The following is a 23,144-nucleotide window of genomic DNA, read 5'->3' as shown; positions in this document are numbered from 1 at the left end:
CCTCCTCCCCCTCCCCCTCCTCCTCCCCCCTCCTCCCCCTCCTCCTTCTTCTTCTTCCTTGCACTATGTTGCCCAGGCTGATCTTGATCTCCTGAGCTCAAGGGATTCTCCTACCTCAATTTCAAGAGTATGGATGGTACAGACGGCTATGCTCAGCTCTGAGTTCAAATTGAAGGAAAGATAAATTTCATAATGATCTTTGGAAACACAATGAAACTTTTTTTTTTTTGAGAAGTTGACAAAACAGAATGTTATTTGGACTATTTTTATGTTGATGGCTGTATGGGCAATTATAAGTATCCATAGTGGTTATCTCCCCCAGCCCTATCATCCCTCCTTTCTTGTTTGTTTTACTCTTTTTGTGGTGCTGGGGATCAAACCCAGGGCCTTGCATGCTGTCTACCAATGAGCGATACCCTCAGTTCCCAATGGTCATTCTCTCAAGAGTACTGGGGATTGAACTCAGGTGCACTTAACCACATACCCCAGTCCTATTTTGTATTTTATTTAGAGACAACATCTCAATGAGTCACTTAGTGCCTTGCTTTTGATGAGGCTGACTTTGAACTCACGATCCTCCTCCCTCAGCCTCCCCAGCCAGTTGGATTTTAGGCGTGTGCCACCGTGCCCAGCTTGTCATTCTCTTAATAGTGATGTGCACCATAGATTTTACTTGAAAATTATAAAGAACTCCTTTACATTTTGAGGATATAAAGATTAACCTTTTCAATTTTTAAAAAAAAATTATTTGTTCTTTTAAATTGTATATGACAGTAGAGTATTTTGTCCTATTTATACAAACATGGAGTATGTCTTATTCTGCTTCAGATGCTAGTCTTGTGGATGTACACATTGTTGAGTTTCACTGTGTTCTATTCATATATGTACATAGGAAAGATGCGTCAGATTTAAACCACTTGTCTTTCCTATTCCTATCCTCTCTCCCTTTCCTTCATTCCCCTTTGTCTAATCCACTGAACTTCTGTTTTTTAATTGGAAATGAGGTTTTGTATTATGGACCATGGTGATTTTTTAAAGCTTCTTTTAATAAGTTATAAAGAATTCATTACTAAAGGGAGACAGGGTTTGACAATAGTTTTTTTAATAGATATTGATTTTAAAAAACATGTTTATAGATAAGTAGATAAGAACGGAAGGAGTTTGTTATGACAATACTATTCAACTCTTTGAACTCTGTATTAGTTTCCTGTGGTTGCTATAACAAATTATCATAAACTTTGTTGCTTAAAATAACAGAAAATTTTCTTTTACACCACTAGAGAAATCAGTAACAGTGGGTTGAAATCAAGGTGTCAGCAGGCATGTACTTCTGGGGAAGAGTATATTCTTTGCCTCTTGCAGATTCTGGAGGCTGTAAGCATTCCTTGGCTCATGGCTGCCTTACACTAATCTCTGTCTGCGTGCCTTCTCCTCTTCTGTCTGCACCAAATATAATCCCTCTTTCTTATAAGGACCCTCCTAGATAGTCCAGGAAAATCTCATTTTGAAGATCCTTAATTTGATCACATCTGCAGTCTTTTTTTTTTTCTTTTTCATAGAAGGTGACATTCACAGGAATTCAGATGGAGTTATTTTGGGGGGCTATTATTCATCCTATTGCAAATTCCTTCTCATTATACATTAAAAACTTTAGTAATAAGTCATCAAAATCATTTTAAATAACTTATCATTGACAGCTCAATTACTTCCTTCAATTTGTTTGAAGAATTGTGAAAGAATTTTATAACTAGTCATTAGAGTCATTCACTTTCTCATCTGACTGCCAGTATACAAAATTGTCCCTTTGTTTGATAGGTTCCAGGGTTTACACCCCAGAGAAGTGTTTCCAAAGTAAGGTTCTAGTCAGATGAGAGATTTGCCATTCTCTGATGAAACAGAATTTTAAAAAATGATATTGGCAGAAGTGTGTTCTTAGGAGGATTCATATTGAAGAGACCCTTGTGAAGTGGATGTACCTCACGCTGCCTGCATTCCCTGAACCCTTAAAAAGTGTTGGTAGACTTCGGGTTTGATGACGGCTGTCCTGGGACATGTCAGAAATCTGAGGAGAGGACAGAGTGAAACCTGTGGAAAAGAAGCTAAAATAGTTCCACAGTCTCCATGGGGATTTGGAACCTGAGCACCTCTGCAGTTGACAGCTGATGAGTTGCAGCAGTGCCAGCTGATCGTGACAGCTGAGTGAGGATGGTTACATACCTGCCAGAGAGCCTGCGTTCTGAAGCAGTCTAGTCTGCAGTGGCCAGCTTGGCTCCCTGTCTCCTAGGACAGAGAAAGCTCACTGTGTATTTTCCTCATTGTCCTTTCTGACTAATTTAACTTCTCTTTGTGATAATCAATCTCACAAACTATGATGCTCTCAAAAGATATCTGCCATATCCCAAATTATTTAATTTACTTATACTGACAAGAATACAGCTTTTATTTAGCATCAAATATAGCCATAGTATCTCATCCTCTTTTCTTTGGAGGGGAACTTTACAATTATTCTTTTGGTTATAATCACTACAATTTATCCCTAGCAAATAGCTTTGAAGTTCAGTAACATAGATCTGCTCTGCAAATCGAGTAGCAGTTTTCACTGAGAACACTGAAAATTATTTATACTAAAGAATGAAATGTACAAGTCTTTTATTGGAAAAGTTTAAAATGGAACATTGCAAAATTAATTTGAGCTACATACTAAATTTAAACATATAACAATATCAGTGTATTTTTACATTACTATGTTTTCTAGAAGTTGCTGAAATAAAATCAAATATTTGAGCATAGTATCTCCTGGTGTCATCAACAATGCTTTAGACCAAACAATGAGAAGGAATTTTAGTTTTGACATTTTCTTTTTTTTGCATTCATATTATATATTTAAGCAAAACAGTTGCAAACATAAATTCTACCCAAATGCTAACATGTATGATATTACACAGCCTCCAGTTCTTTGTCTAACAGTGTATTAGGAAAATAACCGTTATGGAGTTGCTGTGGTTTCCTGAACACCAAATATAAACAAATATGTCTTTGAAATGTTTTTGTTGTTGTTATTGTTTGTGCTTTTGACAAACCTATAAATACTCCTGCAATATATTTAATCAAGTAATGGAATTAAGAAACTTTTTTTGCATTTGCATATTAAAATGAATAAAAAGAAGTAGAATGAGGTTATTTTTTCTTCTTTAAATATGATATGCAGTGACAGATATCCTTTGTCAATAGAATGACTCCTGACACCTCCCTATAAGTCTTCAATGAGTGCCATTGATGTAAAGAACCAAAGGACAAACTCTTTGGCAAAAGTTTGGTGACCAGCTAGTTAGCTCTGCATGTTGTTCAGGAGACATCCTTGACCTTTTTTGGACTAGAGTGATACGTTTTCCATTGATAAAATTTATGATGCTGGAGACCAAACCCAAGGCCTTGTGCAAAACAGAGAAGTACTCTACCTCTGGCTACACCCTCAACCCTAAAAAAAATATTTTCAAATACAAAAATAAATCAGTTCACTGTAAATAACTGAGAAATAAACAATAATCTTAAGAATTAAACATAATTATTCATAATTTCACAACACTGAAATAACTTCTGTTAGCATTAAAAATGTCTGTAAATAGTTTTCCTATTTTAACAAACTCTCCTTTTGTTCTCACTTTTGTAGACTGCTTTCTTTTTTATTTTTTTTTTGTGCATAAAAAAAACCCTTGAGTGTTCTTTTTCTCCCCCCCCCCCATTTCACTTTATAGATTCCACATAATGTAGGAACATAGGAACTTCCCCAGCTTCCCTTGGCTGTCTTCCCTAAACAGTTTAGCAAATATTTACATACAGGTTTATACTGACTTTTGTATAGTTTTGTAGATCCTGGAGACACAGTATGTAGTAGGGAAAGAAGGATAAGAACGTTAATATTTGTTATCTCTTAGGTGTCCATAAACTCCAGGGAAGGAAGATTGGGTGAAGGACAGCAAGTAGAGGTGGGTGGGAGAGATGTGCTTTAAATAGAGGCACGGGAAGACCTCCCTGAGAAGGTGGTGCTTGAGTGCAGACCTGAAGCACACAGCAAGCAGGCCAGAGGGAGATTATTGTGGATCCAGGAGATGGGAAATGGAAAGGGCCCAAAGTGGCAATGTGCTTGTATGCAGGAAGCAGCCCAGAGGCTAGTGTGCCTTGAATAATGTCACTAAAGTGGAATGTAATGGCAGAACACAGCACAGAACCACCAGAGGACCAGATCCTATAGGGCCTCATAGGCATGGAGTAGTCCTGGATTTTATCCTGAGAAAGAGAGAGAGAAAGCAATTAGGGGTGTCTAAGCCCAGAGAGCAATATGATCTGATTTAATTTAAATATATACTTCTGGGCTGGAAATGTAGCTTAGTGACAGAACACTTGCCTAGCATGTGTGAGACTCTGGGCTGGATCCACAAAAGAGGCCAGAATTAAAGTTTTGACCCTTGGAGGATAAGCAACTTTGCTTTGCTTTTACAAGCAAACTGCCTGTGGCTTATGGAAATTATCCCTGCCTCTCTTTCTCATTTGTGCTAGTTGTGCATGACCCATGGTGCCCCATTTACATGTATTCTGCATATTTATGAAATTTAGTGGTTTTGAGAGATCTTGAGACCTTATAGGGAAGAACATTTAGATTTTCAGAATAGAAGAGAGTTGAGGGTTTTTCTTTCTCTCCAGTTGGTCAAAGCTCATGTTCCTAGGATTATGTGGTGGGTTTGTTTCTGTCTCATTCTACATCTCTGTCACTCATGCATACTGTAATCTAAATCTTGAATTCCAAGAACATTTTCACATAGCCTTTCTTTCCAAGGTGGTACTGAAGTTACTAAGATCAAACTGAGCCAATCTGGTTCACTTTATAAAAAGGCTGATAACTTATTTTATCTGAACAACACAAGAAATCATGTTGGAAATAGCTTGCTCTTGAATTTGTATAATTTAGTAGTAATATTATGTTTGGAACTTTGAATTTAATAGCGACATGTCATATCTTCTGATCATAATTATTAATATATGCTGCTGAGAATTTTTTTTGAGCTAGTGCTCAGAACCCAGAGCCTCATGTATGCTAAACTCACACTGTGCCATTGAGTATCCACTCAGCCTGATTTTGAGAATTTTAATAGGCAGAATAAATCATTGAAAGCAACTAAATACCCCAATTTTGTTCTCTGAATTGCCTAATTTGAGTGCATATTATACTGTGACTCTAGATGTACACACTATTTTATAGACATTGAATTTTTTGGCTTCTCATTATTTGTTTATGACAAACATTCCACATCTACAGTTCTCTCCAGTCAAAAATAGCCATCGAATTTTAAATGTCACTGTATCAGCAAGTATTTTCCCTTCTTTTATGTTGTAATATACCAGATTTTGTAACTGGTGTGCTTTGCTCTATAACCACTGGATGTCACTATAGCTCCTCCGATGGAGTACTCTTTTTGTATAATCACTGTAAGAGGAACTTGGTGGGGGAGTGGACTTCAGCTTCAAGTCCTCTGGAACTTAATGGGATCCATGTTTGTCTTGCTCCCATTTTGATTCCTAATTGAAGCCATGGTACGAAGCAGTGGCAATTAGCACATACCTCCAGCACATACCTATAGATTCCTTGGGAAAAGGAATTAATTGTATTTTAGTATTATTACTAGGAACAGCTGAGATTTCCATTGTGGATATCATTGTAGAGTGGCTTTAATAAGCAAAATGAATGACTGGAGGCTTTTAATGAAACCGTTTTTAATGTGTGCAGCCACGTCCACGTGATCTCTTTAAGACAAAAGCAATGTACAGTGCAGGGAGGGGACAGTTCACTGCTGCCTGCTTTCAAGTTGCTCCTTCACATTTTTTTTTTCCTTCTTAACTAAACAGGCAAGGTTTTCTTGTTTTCTGGGGCTGATAGGTTGCTGTGCTTTCTGTGCTGTGTATAACTTACCGACTCTCAGATTTGTGGTCACCTTTATCACCAGCAAAAAAAAAGTCCTGAAGCCTTTGGAACATGTGATGTATGGCTCCTGTATAGTGAACCATGTGCCCGGATCTTGCAGCTTTTAAAAGACCATAGTGTCCTGATAGCACACGTAAGGCTGGAAATGAAAAAATACTTAAGCAACAAGAATACGAATTGCTCTGCCTTCATGCACCTCCTGATTCAGCCAATTTTCCTTCCATGTGTTCTCATAGCTTCGGCTGCTTGAGTTCAGATCCCACCAGTTCTCTCCTTAGGATTCTGTTCCTGGTTCTCTTGCTTCTAGTTGTACCAAGGTTATCTCTCTGAATGTAGACCTGATTCTTATGCCATATGGGGCCAAGTTCCTCTGTGGGCCTTATAGTACCTTGTGACCTGCCTGCCCCTTGTATCTGCAGCCCATGTCACATCTAGCCTCACCGTTTGCAGTTCAAGAACTGCCTACAAATTTCTGATGCACTGCAGTTTCTTCTCAGTGTCCTTGCTCCTGCTGTTGTGATTCCCAGGAATCCCTTTTCTGCCCATGTTTATCTGACTTACTACTATGCATTTTCCAAGGCTTAGTTATTTCAGCTAGCCCTTTCTTTAAGATACCTATGAAAACAAAGTAAAAATGAAACCTTCAGCTGTTCAGGGTGAGTGACAGCTAACATAGTACCACAGTCTGAGGAGGTTCAAAAGAAAAAAGCAGTTGGGAGCCTCTTGCACTCAACCTATCATAGTCACCTTTTCCATCTGAGAGCAAGTAGGGAGACACATCTACCTCTTTCACAGAAGTGTCTCCCCCTAGATGCACACTACTGGTGCTCTGAAGCTATTTCTTGAGATGATCAGCACATTTGCTGAAACCACTTGTTCTCATACATCCCTTGGGAAATTGCAAATCCCGAAAAGCAGAGAGAAGTATAGGAGGCCTTAGGAGTGTTGGCAATATTTTGTGTCCTGGGAGGTGCTGCTCCCACAAGTACATGCTATCTTCAGGAGTGGGAAACAAGCACTTTGGATAGGAATTAGATATTAGGCTATTCAAAGCAAGTTATTTACACTATCAATTAACCAGGAAAGTGAAGCTTAATGGTATAATAGAAGAATGTTATAAATTATTGTATATTCATGAGCTACAACATTTTTGATCATATAGCTTTTGGTTATGTTTTTGAAGTTCTTCTTTAAACACTGATGTGGGAAAATATACAATTTGTAATGATGATTAAATAAAAATAGCATATAAAATATATAATGTTTCCTAAATTTTATGAAAAATGCACACACATATCCTCTTGTAGAACCAGAGAAAAAGACAAGAGGTGGTTATTCCAGATTGATATATTTAAACATGAATTGTGACTACCACTTTTCTTTTCTCTAATAAAAATGTATCCTTTTAGTAATAAGAAAATAAGAAAAATAAGAAACAGAGACAATTTTAAAATAAAGAAATTTAAAAAGACTTAGCTAAGTTATCTTCCTGAAGCCGCAAAGTGGGCCAAATTCTATACCATTTCCTACAACTATCTTAATAATAATCATATTATTAAAATTAGACAGTAATTCCATGGGTACAAGGACTCTGCACTTACATACATCTTTGAAATTCATGGTCAAAGAGAAATAAGTGTGTTTTGAACTAAGTTGTACTAAACTGTAAAATATTTATATCAAATAATTTAAAGGGTCAGGCGCAGTGGCACACACCTGTAATCCCAGAGGCTCAGGAGACTAGGAAAGAGAATCGCAAATTCAAAGCCAGTCTCAGTAAAGCAACTCAGTGAGACCATGTCTCTAAATAAAATACAAAATAGGGCTGGGATGTGACTCTGTGGATGAGTGCCCCTGAGTTCAATCCCTGGTACCAATAATAATAATAATAATAATAATTATTATTATTATTATTGTTATTATTTAAAGAATGGATTGCAAAAATACAGAAATGGAAGAGGCTTAGAAAGGAGGCCAAAGAAACCACATGGCATGCTCAGCTGGAAATTTACTTGGAATCCTTTAAGGATGCACTGGATAGCTTGGAATATATGGAAGCTGTTTATAGAGCTTCTGATATTTACCCAGTCATCTTCAGATAACATATATGCAAACATTTTGTGGAGAATAAGGCTTTCTATGAATGTAAGTGGTGATTTTGGGGTCTGAGTTAATACAAAGTGTATTTCAATTCACTGGAGAACCAACTACAGGGCTTTTATAGTCATCAAGCCAAAGTGTCACAATTTTCCTATTATCACACTCGGGGAGATGAATCTGGCAGTGGCAATTTTCTGGGAGATCCTGGCGGTATTAAGTAGTATTCTTAGGTTAAGGAACCTTTTAGAAATTGAGCCCTGTTTTATTCTTTGCTTCTTCAGTTTTTGTTTTGCTTGGTCAGAGGCTGTTCATTTTTATCTGAAAATAAGATTGACAAAAACGTATGTAGTTTCTACCCAGTGCAGAGAAGTACAAGGACCATTTGTCTCCTGGAGTTTCCTGTAACAAAGGTATACAAAGAATTGTTTTCTGGGCGAATTAGAGGTAAAAGCCACTTTTGTTTCTTCTCTTATCAAGTGATGAGAAGAGTAGGGACTCAGGTTTCTATTTGAGCCCCACGCTGTACTTTCAGTAGATTCAGCGAAGAAATCCAGGCAGAAGGTCACAGGTGAGCACTTTCCATTCTTGGAGGATTGAGGTTTTTTAAAAGACTTTGAAGTTAAATCAACAGTTTCAGAAGAAACTTTTCTTTCTTCTTCTTCTTTTCTTTTTTAGAAGTAAAGTTCCTGAAAATTAAACAGAATTACACATAGGTATCATTATTTGGTACAGTTTTTTTTTTCTATTGCCATTAGACCTCACTGATATATTTGAAACAAAACTAAAACTTAAAAGCAGTATGAAACTTTTGTTTTTGCTTTAAAGAAGCTGTTTAAACTCTGAATCTTTTCTTTCCTTTTCTGCCTTCATAGTTGCTATTTTCAAGTAATTTAAGAAGACTTTCTTCCTATTTTTCTGCCTAAATATATGTAATATTTGATAATTATAATTCACTTTACAATGTCTGGAAAATAATTCCAGAAAAATGTTTAAAAATAGAATTAATCAATTATTGATCAGGTAGTTGGGGTAGGAAATATGAGGTTAAGATTTAAATGATTAAAAATGTGTCTTTAAAGTTTTAATAATGTTTTAATATGATATTTTAAATGAAATTCATGAAGTTTTCAAAAAATAAAGTATTTAAAACAATTATGTTGAATTTGTGTGAAGCTTACCTGGGGTCTTTTCTCAAATATTAATAACTTCATGTTTGAGTTCATCTTGGTTTTGAACTTTGCAGCAAAGAGCCTCTGGGTTGTAGGATTAATTTGTTTCTTTTTGGTATTTAGAAAAACACATTGTAAGTTTCTTAGTAGGATTACTTGATAGGTTAAAATTTGTTTGCATTTAGAATGATGCTAAAGGATGGTCAAGAGAAAGCTTACTGATAAGAAGCTGGCTGGTCCAGCACTTTCCTTAAGTTCTTGGTAATGATATTTTATATCCAGGGCTGGGCAAGATAAAGCTGGTGACCAGCAACTTTTCACTTTCCCTTTAAATATTTTTCTTTTCTGGTAAAGTAATCCACTTCATCATCTTGTATGTTCCTATTGAACTTTCTGCCTATAAATGCCTTTATTTAGATAGCTGTCTTTGTTAAATAACAGATACTATTTTTAATGTAAAATGTGATTTACTGATAATCAGTTATGCCACCTGGGTTTATTGGGTTATTATAGCCTTAATACTTAATGTCATGAGATTGCTTTGGGGACAGTATGTGACAATGCATCCAAATTGAGATAATAATGTATACATTAAAAAGAATATTTAATGTAATGTGACTTTAAAAGCCAGATTCTGTATCAGGAAAATTTTATTTTCAATACCAGGCTGATGTATGAGGCAAAAATCCCAATTGCATTCAACCTCTGGATTTTAATTTGCTTCCTCTATCTGTTGTCTGAATTTTCAGTAGGATGGTACCAGAAATTTTCTTTGAAGGAATGGAAAGTACATCTATTATTTTCTTACATGTATTCTAGTTTATGACATTTTTGAAGATACTTTTTTCTTCTTAATATTGAGAATATTTTCCTGATGCCAGTAATGGCATTATTTAAACATTCAGTGAAGTTTTCTGAAAGATTTTATTCCTTATTTTTCCTTTCTAGACTGGAATTCTGACCTTTATTTCCATGTGGTCAACAACAACAACAATAGCAACAACAACAACAAAAAAACCTGGTTATCAGATTACACTTTTTGGTGTCCATGGGCATTACATCATCATCATTATTATTATTTTAGTTACACATCTGTTATAGCTGTTCACACATCTGTTATAGCTTGATTTTGAATCTTTTTGTATTTACTTTTTAATCTTTTTTTTTAACTAGAGGATTATGGTTCTACATGGTAGTTGGAGACATTTTGAAAAGTTGCATGGTGCATGAAATTTGATTTCAATCCCTGTTCCCTTTCTTACACTCCCCTCTTCACTCCCCTTTTGCTCTTTCCTCTATTACACTGATCTTCATTTTGCTCATTTATTTATTTATTTTTGATTGGTGTTTTCATAAAGGTGAAATTCCCTGCGGTATAGTCATATGTGGATATAATCTGATTTTATTAAATTCATTCCATCCTTCTCCCTTTTCCCATCCTTCCTCCCTCCCTCTCAATGTCTTTCTTGTACTCCTATTCTTGTACTGCTGATCTTCCCTATGCATTTATGACATTCAGTCTCCCCCCCTTCTTTCCCTTATTTTGCTACAGCTTCCACATATGAGAGAAAACATTTAACACTGACTTTCTGAGTTTGGCATTTTTCACTTAGCATGATGTTTTTCATTTCTGTCCATTTACTGGGAAACCCCATGATTTTATTTTTCTTCATAACTGAATAAAACCCCATTGTGTATATTTACCACATTTTCTTGATCCATTTGTCTATCAATAGACATCTGGGTGAATCCAGAATTTGGCTATTGTGGATAAACATTGATGTATGCTGCTTTTAGTTTTTTGTTTTTTTTTTTTTGATAATTCCCAACGAGGGGAATATTTGGGTCATGTAGCGGTTCCACTCCTAGTCTTTTGAGGTTACTGTATACTGCTTTCCAGAGTGATTATACTAATATGCATCACCACTTACAGTGTATGAGTGTACCTTCCCCACATCCTTGCCAGCATTTATTATTGTTTCTGTTCTTGAAAATTGTCATTCTGACTGGAGGGAGATGAAAGTGTAGTTGTATTTACCTTTTAATGTAGTCCAAATTGAAAAGATTTATAATTACTTTCATGGAAGATGAAGATTGATATAATTTGAAATGTTGCCCATTACTTTTACCTTACATTTAAAATGTGGTTGTTTATTTTCAATTAATTAGCAAATATTTTGAATTTGTTTCAAAATAAAATAAATTGAGGCAATTAAAACTGCAAGAAAACAAGAAACTGATTTTAGCTGATACAGAAAGAATGCCTGTGATATAAATAGACACAGTGGAGGTGGCAGAGAATGTCTCTTGGTTGGGAAGCTCCAGGCAGGTAGCAGTAACGCTGTGCAGGGGAGAGAGCATCAGGTGGGGTCAGACATGTTGCTACTATTCAACCCGGGGAAGTTTGGCTATTCTGAACCTCAGTTATTATCAGTAAATGGAAATACAGCTTGCTCATTAGATTATTGTATTAATTTCCTAAGAGTGCTATAACTAATTACCACAAACTTGGTGACATAAACAATAGGGATGTTTAGTTTCACAAATCTGGAGGGTTATTTTCCTGCTGGGAGTTCTAAGGGGAATCTGTTCCTTGCTCCATCCAGACTCAGGTGGCTGTTTGCATTCTTTGGCTTGTGGTCACACTTCTTGAATGTCTGCTTTTGTGATTCCATTGCATTTTCTTTTTCTGTCTGTATTTATTCTCCTCTGCTTGTACCTTAAAAGGATGCTTCTGGTTCGGTTTAGGGCCCACCTAATTGATCCAGAATATTCTCCGCAACTCAAAGCCCTGAATAACATCTGCAAAAGCTTTGCCATGTAAGGTAACAATTACAGGTTCCATGAATTAGGATGTGATATCTTTAGGGCCACTATTCATCTACTTAAAAGTATTATAAGAATCAAATATAGCAGTGAAACAGCTCTCAGACTGAGACGTGCCAAAATGCAACTTTTATTTCACAAAGTGGAACTAATTTTGCACTCTGATTCTCCTGCCCTTGCAGACAATTTAGTTTTTCTGTTGTTTGCTCACTCTCTAGACTTGTTGGGGTAAATAATTTAGATTCTATCAGTGAGTTGCATACAGGTCTAAAATGTTCTGAGTTGAACATTGAGACCCACCTTCACATTTCTGACATTGTGGTAGGGCAAGTAAGTCCCAAACGAGGTACTTGTCTGATTGTTATCCAATTCTTTTTTGTTCTGGCAACTCTTGCTCCTTCCAAGGTTACTGCCTGAAGCATAAAGACCCTTATATTCATGACCTTTTCTTAGCTCTCTGTGTTCCCTCCCCTCTGGGGCACTTGAGATGACCATGCTTTTTGATTAGACCTAACATTGACTCAGCAGTTGCTTCTCGCTGTGCTAGATGCAGGGCTTCTTGAGGAGAGTTGTTTTGTTTTGTTCTGTGCTGGTGTACATTGAACCTACCAGGTGTCACATGTGCTAGGTAAACCTTCTACCACTGAGCTACATCCCCCAGCCCTTTGAGAATATATTCTTTAGACTATGGTTTGAGCCACACCACATGTTTAAATCTATTGGCCTTTTAACAATCAAAAATTGTTCTAGTGCTGGAAAGGGGCAAGATATAGAGTCACTTGGGACTAGCACCATACAGGTACTGTCTATCTCTATTTTTTTCTTTCACCCCATCTCCTGTCAATTCCTTTGTCCTAGTTTCTTTCCCAGGAAGCAGAGGGTGCATCCCTGTAAGAGAAAACAGAGAATTGGCCTTGCTCTTATTCTCTCTAAGCAGTTATATTTGCCAAATATCAATAAAGTCTACTTTGAAGCTCAAAAACCAAGAAAAAATGCCTCTTTGTCATTTTTTCCTTTCTTTAAAGTGTATGTTGAAGACATAACATAGATATTTCCTTGGTGGGATAGAAATGGATGCAAAGAAACAGGTCTGCAAAGCAAACAAGCCAGCATCTTGACTCCTTCCTGGACATTCTCTCAGTGTAGTTGCAAGGATCATAGATACAGTTTCTAGCACTTACATTACTTACTAGTGCATACCTGTGTTTCATAAACTTTAAAATCCCAGCAGGGTTTGTGTGAGAAATAGAGTCAAGTGGGGATTGGAAGACTGTTAAGGATGCAACTTCCCGTCTGATGTCTTGATAATACAGCTCTTCAGAGTGCTTATACCCAGAACCTGGTGTCTTCCTTAGGTACACTTTTTTTCCTCCTATTTTATTTTCCAGCAAATTCTGTTGGCTCCATCTTCAAAATAGATCCAGAGTCTGCCTATTTTTTTTTGTTGTTGTTGTTATTTGTTTGTTTTTTACAAAATTGACTGTTGTTATGTTCATCTAAGCCACACCCTCACTCTGGGTTCATTGAAGTAGCCTATGAAATAGACTTTGTGTTTTCAACCTTACAACTTTTAAAGTCACTTCTTCACTCAGTAGCGAGTATGATCCAGTTAAAACATGTTAGCTCAGGTTTTCCCTGTGTTCAGCATGATTTCTCATGTAATTCAGAGGAAAAGCTGAGTCCTTACTAAGGTCTGCAGGGCCCGATACAGCCTCCCATCTCATCTCCATTATTTCTCTGGCCTCTCCTCCTGGTACTATCCCCTGTGCTTACTCAGCATTAACCTCCTTGACAAGTTCCAGAAATACCAGCCTTGGTCTCATCTCAGTGGCTTTGTTCTTCTTCCTCTAAGTATCCCCTGGGCTCATGCTCTCTTCTCCTTGGGTCTTGTTTAAGGACTCCCTTCTCAATAAGCCCTTCTGTGGCAAGCTATTGGGAATGGATTCCTTTCATCCTTTTCTAGTTAGCACTAGCACTTTCTTTCTTCCATGCTCCATTTTTTCTCTGTAGAGTTTATTGCCACCTTTTTAAGATTTACCTTTTATTTATCATCTGTTTCTTCCCCAAAGCCTCATGAAGGCAATTATTTCTTACTGACTTATCCACTATAAAAATCTCAGCTCTAAGAGGAGTTCCTGATAAATTGCAGGCCTTTAGTAAATCTTTGTTCATTGAATGGATGAATAACTTACAGCTACCAAACTATGTTGGTTTATCTTGTAACAAGTAGAAGCAGACAAATTTTTTAATCAGGATTCACATTCACACAACTATCTTGGGAGGCAAGAAGTTGCTGTGATAACAGTGTTCAGGTTGGACTGGAAGAAATTTGGAGATAAGAGGCTTTACAAGAAAAAAATGAAGGTCCACACAATAGCAGTCATGGTGGAAAAGCTTGTGTGTGTGGTGTGTGTGTGTGTGTGTAGGTGTGTAGGAGTTGTTGGTTACGAGTGACGCTTGGAGTAAGAACACCTGGTAGCTGGCGATATCAGGAGTAAAGGATATTTGAGAAAAATGCAAGTGTGACTTAATTCTACATTTCTTTGAGAGAATGTGGCAAAAATAACACTTACCATAGTGGAGAAAAATCTAAGATATAAAAAGAAAGATGAATTTATTTTGTTTTAAGATGTTTTAAAAAATTATGGAATGTGTATAACATAAAATTTACCATTTTAACTATTTTTAAATGTGCAGTTCAGCAGCATTAAATTCATTTATGTTGTCATGCAATGATCACCACTATTTATCTTTAGAACATTTTATCTTCCCATAATGAAACTCTATACCAAGTCAACAATAACTCCTTGTCCCCCTCACCCCCAGTTCCTGGCAACCTCCATTCTACTTTCTGTCTTTATGACTTTGGCTATTCTAGGTGTCTTGTGTAAATGGTATCATTACAGTATTTGACCTTTTCTGATTGTAGCATTTCACTTATCATAGTAACTTTGAGGTTTTCCATGATGTAGCATATGTCAGAACTTCACTCCCTTTTCTAAAGTGACTATTCCATTGTGTTTATGTATTCATCTCTTGATGAACATTGGGTTGCTTTAGCCTTTGGGCTCTTATGGATTGTGCTTCTGTGAACATTGTTGTACGAATATCTTTAAATCTCTGCGTTGACTTTTTTGAGGTACTCACCCAGAACTGGAATTGCTGTATCATATGGCAATTCCATGTTTACTATTTTGAAGAACTACCATACTGACTTTCATTTCAGGTGAACTGTGCTTGAGTTGGTGGAGAGTGTCAGTAGGTAGGACTGGACCTTTGCTGAAGGTACTTCTGGGCAGAGATTCCAGTTCAAGGAACCTCCCAGATGTGATGAAAAAGGGGAGGGAGTGAATTAGTTTGAGGAAGGACAAAGGAAGGTATTGAGTGAAGGACTAAGTCAAGTCGTAGGAAAGAGAAGCAGTGAAGGGAGCCTGTCAATGAGACAGAAAAGGAGCAATCAGAGTTAAGAACAGAACCAAGAGTGTTGATATACACTTAACTCAAACTCATCCATATTCATTGAGTACTCTGTCAAGAACTTCTTTTCAGATGAATAAGCTTCTATTTAAGGATGACATTACTTTCAAGGGTTCAGGTGCAGTAGGTCACAGATCACTACTGAGCGTTGAATTTCTGAGGCATAGATACTTTTCAAAAAGGTCCTAGAAATACTAAAAAAGCAGAGAATCTCTTATTCTTTTGTTGGCTGTTCTCCGTTTCCTCTTTTGCATTAATAATTTTACAGTTACTTTTTCCCCCAATGTTTTATGGAATTATGACACACATCAAGAAAAGTGAGCAAAGCTAATGTGGATAACTCTGTGACTTCTCAGAGAGTGCCATGTGGCTTGGTAATCAACACCCAGATCAAGAAACACAGCACTGACCTTACTCCAGTGGTTCCCTGCATGCCTCATTTATCCTGTATCAGCATTGTTCGCATTTCTGGAACCATAGCATAATTTTTCCTGTTTTGAATCTATATAAGTGGAATGATGCAGCATGTACTATTTGTGCCTGACTTCTTTCACTTAATGTTTCTGAAATTAATCCACGTTTCTGGGAATGCTTTTATACAACTTATTTATTTTCACATCATATTCATATGCAAGTTACTAGACTTTCCGGTAACTTCCAATTTGAGGCTATTTTAAATAATACTATTATGAACATCATTACAGTTTCTTATTGAAATAGGAATTTGATATTATGTCTTACCTATTTAAGTTGCCATTGCTTTAATCATTCAAGTGTCTTTTCCACGCAGTGCTTTCCCCCCTTACCTAATTATCTTTATTGTTAATACAATATATATTTTCCTTAATATTAGTTTTGAAAGTACAAAGTACCATAAGGAATTGAGGTTCTTAAAAAAATCTATATTTACTTTCATTAACATTTTCTTTTTAAGGCATCTATTTTAATTTTTGTCTCATCTACCCAGATTATGCCTCTTAAATGTGTGTTGAATCTGTCAAAATTCTTCATCCCTTAATGAGGTGAATTGTTCAACCCTGAAACAAATATTTTAATTTTGGCACCATGATGAGTTGGAGGAAGAATAGCTCTTGTATCCTAATGCAGATTTGTTATTAAATTTATATCATAATTTGCATAGCAATAAAAGGAAATCGAGAATTAGCAAAATGTACATTGTGATATGTAATTTTTCTTTTCAGATGACTGCTTTGGTATAAAAATTGAATTACTAATTCAAAATTGATGAGAAATTTTTATCAATCTGGATAGTAAGGAATTGAGTTGAAATTTTCTATGCATATGAGACATGTATACAAAATCTATTCTAAACGTTTGTACAGTTATTTGTGTTTGTATCTGTTTATCTGTTAACATATTCACTGAAGCATTATTCACAGAAAGAACACTAGAAGACCATGAGCTGGTGATTGAAGTGCTGTCTAACTGGGGAATGGAAGAAGAAAATAAGCTGTACTTTAGAAAAAATTATGCCAAATATGAATTCTTTAAAAACCCAATGGTAAGTGAAATCTCCATTAACAGTCAATGAAATTTAAATGAATCAGTTAAATTTTACATGAAGAATATGGTCACTATCAATAAAATACAGTTCCATTTAGTGATTCTGGCCCTTTAAAATTCTACTGACATTTCTTATTCTAATAATGATTAGTCACCATGATACAAGAAGTTCAGACACATATAAAACATTTCTTTAGGCTTACTAGCAGAATCTCAATTGAGATGCATTTAGTCATTCAACTTAAAAAATATAGGTAAACCTACTTTGGAGGCATTATTGCTTTTTTTTTCTTGCCTTAGAGGAAAACTAGACAAAGCAACTGTACATTTGACTTTAAGATAAATTATTATAAGTCCTCAAATGTATTCCAAAATGTAGCTTAAGTTTTTTTTTCACACTATTTAGGAAACTTAAGTAAGAAACTTTCTAAAACAAAAATAGATTGGTAATCATTGGGAATGTGTAGCTTAGCCAGAAATTTAAGATTGACATGAATCTTGATGCTTCAAATTATTCTTTTTAGTGAAATAATTTTTGAGCTAAATAGAAATGAGATAAAGAGTAGCATATTATCTAGCAAATACTACTTTCATTATAATTCTCTTTAAAAGAAAATAAATGTATGTCACATTCTAATGAAGACTAGGGATCTAGAGAAGTCAGAATAGCCTCTGGGCTCATTATTTTAAATTGTTTTTGTCTCTGCAGCAGTAGCATATTTTTACACTAAGTTTTGGATAATTGGATTGAAATGATCCTTTATGAAAAATATATGATACACACCATAATAGAATATTTTCAAACCCTGAAAGACCTCTTACATTCTCTTTTATTTTAACCTATTAATAGAAACATAATGGGATGATCTTTGACAAAGAAAATAAGAGTTCTAATAAAAATTAAATAGATTTGAAGGGAAAGTGTTTTCTTGTTGCAAGTCTTTATTAAAAGCTAAAATTTAAGAGTTGTATTTAAAGAAATATGGCTTAGTGCTCATTTCTGTATTATTATTATTATTATTATTATTTGTAATTTAAATAAGACAAGACATTCACTTTGTATAGTTGGAGCCAATGGTTCAACTGGGTGATCTGACAATATCTGGATACAGTTTTGGTTGTAGGACTGGGGGTGGGGTGGGGGTCAGCAGGAGCAGTGCCAAAGTGGGCAAAGTTAGAATTCTGCTGAACATCCTCTAAGGCTCAGGACAGCCCCACAACACAGGATTATTAGACAAAATGTTAGTAGAACTGCTGTTGAAAAACCCTGTCCTAGAGGAAATATAGTAGAATATATTTTTCCAAACTTGTCTGATCATAAAATTTACCTAAGGGAGTCCCAGTACTTATTAAAAACACAGACTCCAAGACCTGGCCAGACCTACTGAATCAGAAACTCCAGGAATGAGGTCTGGGAATTCCTATTTTAAACAACTGCCGTGGGTGAATTTTATGATTAAACAAGTTTGGGAAAACAGTAGGTGGAAAGAATTGGACTTTTACTTCCCACACTGAGTCCTGGTTTCTCTATGTTCTTGACTGTGAACCTGGGTACAGTCTTTGCCCTTGACTTCTGTGAGCCTTGATTTTGTAAAATGGGTCAGTAGTCTTTTGGTACCTGGTAGAGTAGTTGGAGGACTTGAGGAAGAGATGTGGGGACAAGCTCATTGTCAACCTGAGGGCAGTGTCCTATGACTCCAGGTCGGAGCATCTCTCTGCATCATTGTCATCTGGGCCCAGCTCTACCTGGGAAGATGCCTGAGGGTCCAGTCCAAGGACCAGCATTTTCAGAAGCACTTAATGTGGATTTTAGATACATTGGCTTAGGGATCTTCTGCTTTAGATTTCTATACTGGTCATAATTGAAACTTTTCTAGCATGGGTTTAGCTATAATTTAACCTTTATTTTTTGTCAGTATTTTTTTCCAGAGCATATGGTATCTTTTGCAACTGAAACCAACGGTGAAATATCCCCAACACAAATTTTACAGGTAAATATATATTTCCATTAAAATACGTAAAAAATCGCATAATAATGGGAAACTTTTAGGTCCTTATAAAGCATGCTCACATTTTGACATGTTGATTGAATGTTTAATTTTTTTGGGGGGGGGGCAAAAAGCTAACCAACCAACCAAACAAACAAAGAACAAACCAAACAAAAAGCTGGGTAAAGAATACCCTAAATCAATAGATCCCCCTAAAAATATTTTTCTTCCCAGTTCTGGCCAGTTGCAAAGGATTTTAAACATTTAAAAGTGTACGCTATGAAAGGAAACTTTAGAGTTTTGCTTTGTGATGTGCGTTATGGGTTATGTTATTCTTTTGAAAAATCAAAATTTTCAGTAAATTGAAGACATTTTATCAATAGATACATAGTATTAGCATTCATAATAAACACCTTCAATTCTATTTGTGATAAAATACTTAGCAATTAAATGAATGGAGGGATATACAGATATATCTGTTTCATATACCAACATCTGTAATAGCTGTGACAGAAATACTGGCATAGAATTGTAAGATATTCTTAGCTGAATCATGAATGCTGGTTATCTAATTAAAAATCTCCTTACTTTTGTGTCTGTTAGATTCATTTCTTCCAAACTAGCAATTATTTGAGGGGGCATTTTCCTAAGATATTGTCATTACAATAAATGAACAGTTTATTTTAATTTTGATAGATTGGTAGATTTGGTATCAGAAGCTCTGCAGTTGTTTTTCACAGGTTAATATTGAGCTGTGTCTTCATAAGGATTGAAGCTAAGCTCTAGGCATTCCTGATCTCACTCAGTATTCTCTGGTATTTCATAAATATAACTTTTAATATTTCCAATACAATATGATTTTAATATATTAGTCAGGTATATCTACCATAGACTTGTTTCCTGTGGGCTTTTCAATATGGCATTCTTTATTTTCATGCTTCAGAATATTTTAGAAATATGATTAATCCCCAGATGCTTTTCTGAAGGCGGCTTCTATGCCGCTGGGTTTCACAGAGCGCCCCCCCCCCATCTGAATATTAGGGTAAATGACAACCTCAGGACTCCCAACTCTCAGCTCCCTGCAGGCTTCATCATTGTATTGTGACTCGGTGGTGGGGTAGAGGTTTTCTTCTATCTCCTTTCCCAAATCCTCCTCTAACATAGTTATATTGCTTTAATGCTAAATTATAAAAACAAGAAAAATTGTGGGCTTTGGAATTAGATAGTCCTGCATGTGCCCCTGACCTCTTCTCTCCACTGAGGCAATGTTTCCACTTTTTAAAAGGTTTCTTCTTTTTCTAGTGTGACCTCCATGACTCTCTTTTTAAAATTTAATTGGTTTGGTTTAATAACTTGGAAAGCACTCAAACTAAAAAACCTACTTGCCTGTTTTGCATGTCAATTAATTAATATCTGTGGCTCATTAAATTAAAAAATTTTTTAGTAAACTACTTTAAAAAATGTAAATATGTACTATTGGCATTTCCCTGAATAGCCTTTAAAAATAAAGTACATTGTTTTAGTTAATAATTTCTCTTACTTTCAGTTCTTCCATTTGTTTATTCATAGGGATTTCTATTTTCTTCTTTTAATGAGACACTAATGCACTTCCAGTGTCTTATTAAGGACACTGAGCATGGCCACGCACACAGAGTGACTCCCTTCCATTCTCCTTTCCCTGACCAATGTGTGCCCCCATCTCAGTTAATTACTACTGTATAACACAGTCTTCCAAACCTTAATGGTTTAAAGGACCCACCTGCATTTTGCCAACCATTTTGAGGGGCAGGAATTTAAGAAGAGTTTGCTTCGTCTCTGAAGTACTTTGACTCAGTGGTTAGAGAAGATTCAAGGTCCCCTTCTAAGCTGTCCCTTTTACTACACATGCTGTGACACTCAACTCCTGTCCTCTCTTTCTCCTTCTGTGTGGTGTTTCGTCCTCCAAAGCTTCTCCAGTTTCACTGGGCTTCTCACCCATGGGGTTTCCGGATAATCATATTTCCTGTGTGGCATCTGACTTGCAGAAGTCAAGTTGATTTGAAAGCCATCAGGCTAGGACATATCTAGAACTGGCAAAGGGTTACTTCTACAATTTTATTTTGGTCCAAGCAGTGACAGGCTTACACTGATTCAGGGTGGACAGAGAAACAAACTCTGCCTTTTCATGGTTTAAAGCCAAGATGCCATTGCAGAAGGACACGTGGGATGGGAAGTACGGTTGCAGTCCTCTTTGGAAAAAACCCAGCCTGCCATACTGTCCCATGACAAACTATGGAAGATAAGAGATTGTATACTCTCATCAGCAAAGTGAACTTGGCTCAACTTCTTGTCTTTAATAATTGAAGTCAGGATTGTGGTCTTCTATGGTATAACACAAGGAAATCGATAGGTGAACCTGTCAACTTTCTCACACACACACACACACACACACACACGCACACACACACGCACACACACAAAAAAAAACATGGGAAAGGATGAGAAGTATAGGACTTCACCCTATAGATGATATCCAGCTTTACAAATAGACAATCAAATAGTTTATAATTTTGATGTTTGATATTGATATTGTTTAGTTTTTCATTCTTACATTTGATTGGTGAAAGGCTACAAAATCATTGTTTCCATAATATTAGGAGAGAGTCTAATTTTTCTTCCAGATGTTTCTAAGTTCAAGCACATATCCTGAAATCCATGGCTTCTTACATGCGAAAGAACAGGGAAAGAAGTCCTGGAAAAAAATTTACTTCCTTCTAAGAAGATCTGGTTTATATTTTTCTACTAAAGGAACATCAAAGGTAAATTAAGTATCTGTGATATGTTATGTAAGATTATTAGCTATAAATTAAAACAGACTTTTTACTTTGTTATATTTATGACTTTATGACCTGATATCAGGAGGTGGTGACTTTTTTTGTATTCTAAAGATTTATCATGATCTGTTTAAAAATTGTTCAGTTTTATTTCACACTAGTTTCTGTATATCTTTGAGGATATCTGTTTGCTCTTATTACTGTACTACATATGTTGTTCATTTTTCCCCACCCGAGTTTACTCCTTTCTCTTTATCTAAGGCTGAAGGCTTTGAGGTCCAACATAGATTATACCTTTAATTTTCTCCCTGCACCTCCACCCTTTTTTCTTTCTTTTTGGTACTAAAGATTGAGTGTTCAATCTTCAGTACCACTGAGCTACATCCACAGTCAGTTTCATATTTTTTTGGGGGGATAGGGTCTTGCTAAGTTCTTAGGGTCTTGCTAAGTTGTTGAAGGTGGTCTTGAATTTGAAATTTTCCTGCCTCAGCCTCCCAAATTGCTGGGATTCCAGGAGTGTGCCACTGTGCCCAGCTACAATTTTCCATATATCCCAGTCATAAGACTGGTCTTGCTCACTTCTGACCTTCTCTTCATCAACATCAACAGAACAGTTAGTAACACCCAACTGAGTCCTTTATTACTATTTAGTTATTTTGTGTGTGCTGTTGTCTTTCCTTACCTAGATGATAAATTCCTACAGGAATTTATGATATTATGATCAGGGAAGAATAGATGTGTTTGTTTGTTGGTATGTTTGGACCTACACACACCATTACATAGATATCATGTAGAGATATTCACACCCACACATATGGTCTCTTCGACATGTGTATATTCCATAGCTTTTAGCACTATCTATTTTATGTTTCTGTGTATAGTCTATGACCCCTAATAATCTGTGGTTTATAAGTGTTGATATTTTGTGCAATGCGTTGATATTTTTCAAGTAATATTCCTTTGAAGATTTTCATAAGAGGGTATTTTAATTTTGTATTCATGAATTTGTTATTGTCAGTGACAACACTGTTCCTTCTTTATGGATGAACTGTCATTTCTCTGAAATGATTATTCTTATAATTATTTGTGTTCGGCGATTTCCCCTGTTGTATTTTTAGGTCTGTTGAAATAAGTCTGTTAAGTCTTGCCTAATTGTCTGCATACCCATGCAATCTGCAAACTCATATTCTTCTTTTGTGCTGGTGATGTTCATTTATTGTTTATTTGACAATTTTTCCCCATTCTCATCATTTGACCTTTTAAATTCTTA

At 36.0% G+C, this 23,144-nt stretch overlaps 1 protein-coding gene across 2 annotated transcripts in view; it reads left to right on the top strand.

Annotated features, from left to right (window-relative positions):
- Grb14 (growth factor receptor bound protein 14) overlaps nucleotides 1-23,144 on the top strand; it is a 112,036-nt gene that overhangs the window by 70,064 nt on the left and 18,828 nt on the right. For both annotated transcript variants that reach the window (XM_077802687.1, XM_077802689.1), the window contains 3 exons: nucleotides 16,950-17,071; nucleotides 18,990-19,064; nucleotides 21,722-21,859. In XM_077802687.1, coding sequence (XP_077658813.1) covers nucleotides 16,950-17,071; nucleotides 18,990-19,064; nucleotides 21,722-21,859 — 335 coding nt within the window. The remainder of the gene's footprint in view (nucleotides 1-16,949; nucleotides 17,072-18,989; nucleotides 19,065-21,721; nucleotides 21,860-23,144) is intronic.

Source organism: Urocitellus parryii, chromosome 1 (genome assembly GCF_045843805.1).
Source record: "Urocitellus parryii isolate mUroPar1 chromosome 1, mUroPar1.hap1, whole genome shotgun sequence".
NCBI lineage: Eukaryota > Metazoa > Chordata > Mammalia > Rodentia > Sciuridae > Urocitellus > Urocitellus parryii.
The sequence above is the reverse complement of the archived record's forward strand: the minus strand, read 5'-3'. Positions and strand labels throughout refer to the sequence as shown.